General features: G+C 57.2%; 1 protein-coding gene across 1 annotated transcript in view; it reads left to right on the top strand.

Moving 5' to 3' along the window:
- SLPI (secretory leukocyte peptidase inhibitor) overlaps positions 1 to 1,514 on the top strand; it is a 5,409-nt gene that overhangs the window by 1,506 nt on the left and 2,389 nt on the right. Inside the window, exons 2-4 of the mRNA XM_012728126.1 lie at positions 380 to 624; positions 801 to 947; positions 1,496 to 1,509. Of these exons, the coding sequence (XP_012583580.1) occupies positions 380 to 624; positions 801 to 947; positions 1,496 to 1,509 (406 nt within the window). The remainder of the gene's footprint in view (positions 1 to 379; positions 625 to 800; positions 948 to 1,495; positions 1,510 to 1,514) is intronic.

Genomic DNA, 1,514 nt, shown 5'->3' with positions numbered 1-1,514 from the left:
AGAGACCTGCCTGAGGAGGGCCCTGCCACCTGGATCCAGGGTCTGGTAGGTTCTGAGCTTGAGGAAATGCTGTGACTCGGGCGTCCTGAACCGGTTTCACATCCTCTGTGCCTTTTCTGCTTTCTACTTGCCTTCTCTGTTTTCACCTTTGGGCTCTGTTAAGTTGGTTCCATATTTTTCTCTCCTTCCCCACTGCTCCTACTTGTCTTTCTGCCGTGGGGCAGCCTGGCTCCCCCTGGGGCAGGACCCTTGGCTGAGCACCTGGCGAATTCAGGCTCCGTGAGAGGGGTCAGTGTGTGTGGCTCATCTAGCCCGTCTTTCTCGGGGGGCGGGGGTCCAGCAGACCTCTCCCCTTGGCCCCTGGACAGTCCCCGTGCAGGTCTCTCCAGGAGGAGGCTTTGCTCAGATGTCAGGACGGCCTGAGTCCGCCGGCCCCAGCGCAGCCCTCTGTTCTCTCCTCAGTAGCTCAGAAGGCTGGCGGCTGCCCATATAGACCACAAGCCCGGTGCTTCCGATATGAGGCACCTGAGTGCCAGAGTGACTGGCAGTGCCCAAATAATCAGAAATGTTGCCAAGATACGTGCGGAATCAAATGCCTGGACCCTGTAACCCTCTCAAACCCAGGTGAGTGATCACAGAGCTGAGAAAAGCGAGAAGCAGAGGACACAGCCTTGTGGGCAGGTGGTCACACTGCCCAGACAGGACGTGACCCACCTGGTTGTGTCCACAGCCAGGTGGTCTGGCTCAGGAGGCAGGGCCTGGGGAAGGTGCAGGCGCTGACCCGTGCTCCACTCTCATAGTGACGAAGCCTGGCCAGTGCCCGGCTGTGCATGGCGAGTGCATGATGCTGAACCCCCCCAACCACTGTGAGAACGATGGCCAGTGCGTGGACAACCTCAAGTGCTGCAAGGGCATGTGCGGCAAACTCTGCGTTGCCCCGGTGACTGGTAAGGAGGGTGGGGCCCTCTGCCCCCACCTGCCCTGTTCTCAGACCTGTGAGGTCAGGTGAGAGAGTGGGAATCCCCGCTGATCCCCCAGTAAAGTCTCTGTCTCGCTGTCCTGTCCACTCCAATTTGATTAATCTGTCATTTGTTTACTTATCTGTGTAGCTTTGGGGTCCCCTGTTGCACCCCATATGTGCACACGATCGCTCGGCCTCCAGGCCGCAGGCAAACATGTCTATAGGATCACTCAGAGCTGCCCTCTGGTGCTGCCTCCGTGTGCAGGGGCCTGGAAAGGCGGCTTGCGTCCTGCTCCTTCACTGTGAAGTGGCAGAGTGAAACGAAAAGTGCTTTAAAAGCCCTGTTTCTGATACGGCCTCATCACTGTGGTCATTTCAGTCTCCACCATTAGGGTCCCAGTGTGTTGTACCAGTGGGTGTTAGGATAAACTAAATGCTGAGCTCAGAGTTTGACAGCGAGATGGAGCCCTGAACCAGGCCCCGATGGCCCGTCTCTGTCAGCTCCATCGTCACTTGGTGCTTTTTCTATTTCAGCAGAATCATCAAAAGGAAA

The sequence above is a fragment of the Condylura cristata genome, unplaced genomic scaffold, assembly GCF_000260355.1.
Source record: "Condylura cristata isolate star-nosed mole 26May11 unplaced genomic scaffold, ConCri1.0 scaffold00022, whole genome shotgun sequence".
Taxonomy (NCBI): domain Eukaryota; kingdom Metazoa; phylum Chordata; class Mammalia; order Eulipotyphla; family Talpidae; genus Condylura; species Condylura cristata.
The sequence above is the reverse complement of the archived record's forward strand: the minus strand, read 5'-3'. Positions and strand labels throughout refer to the sequence as shown.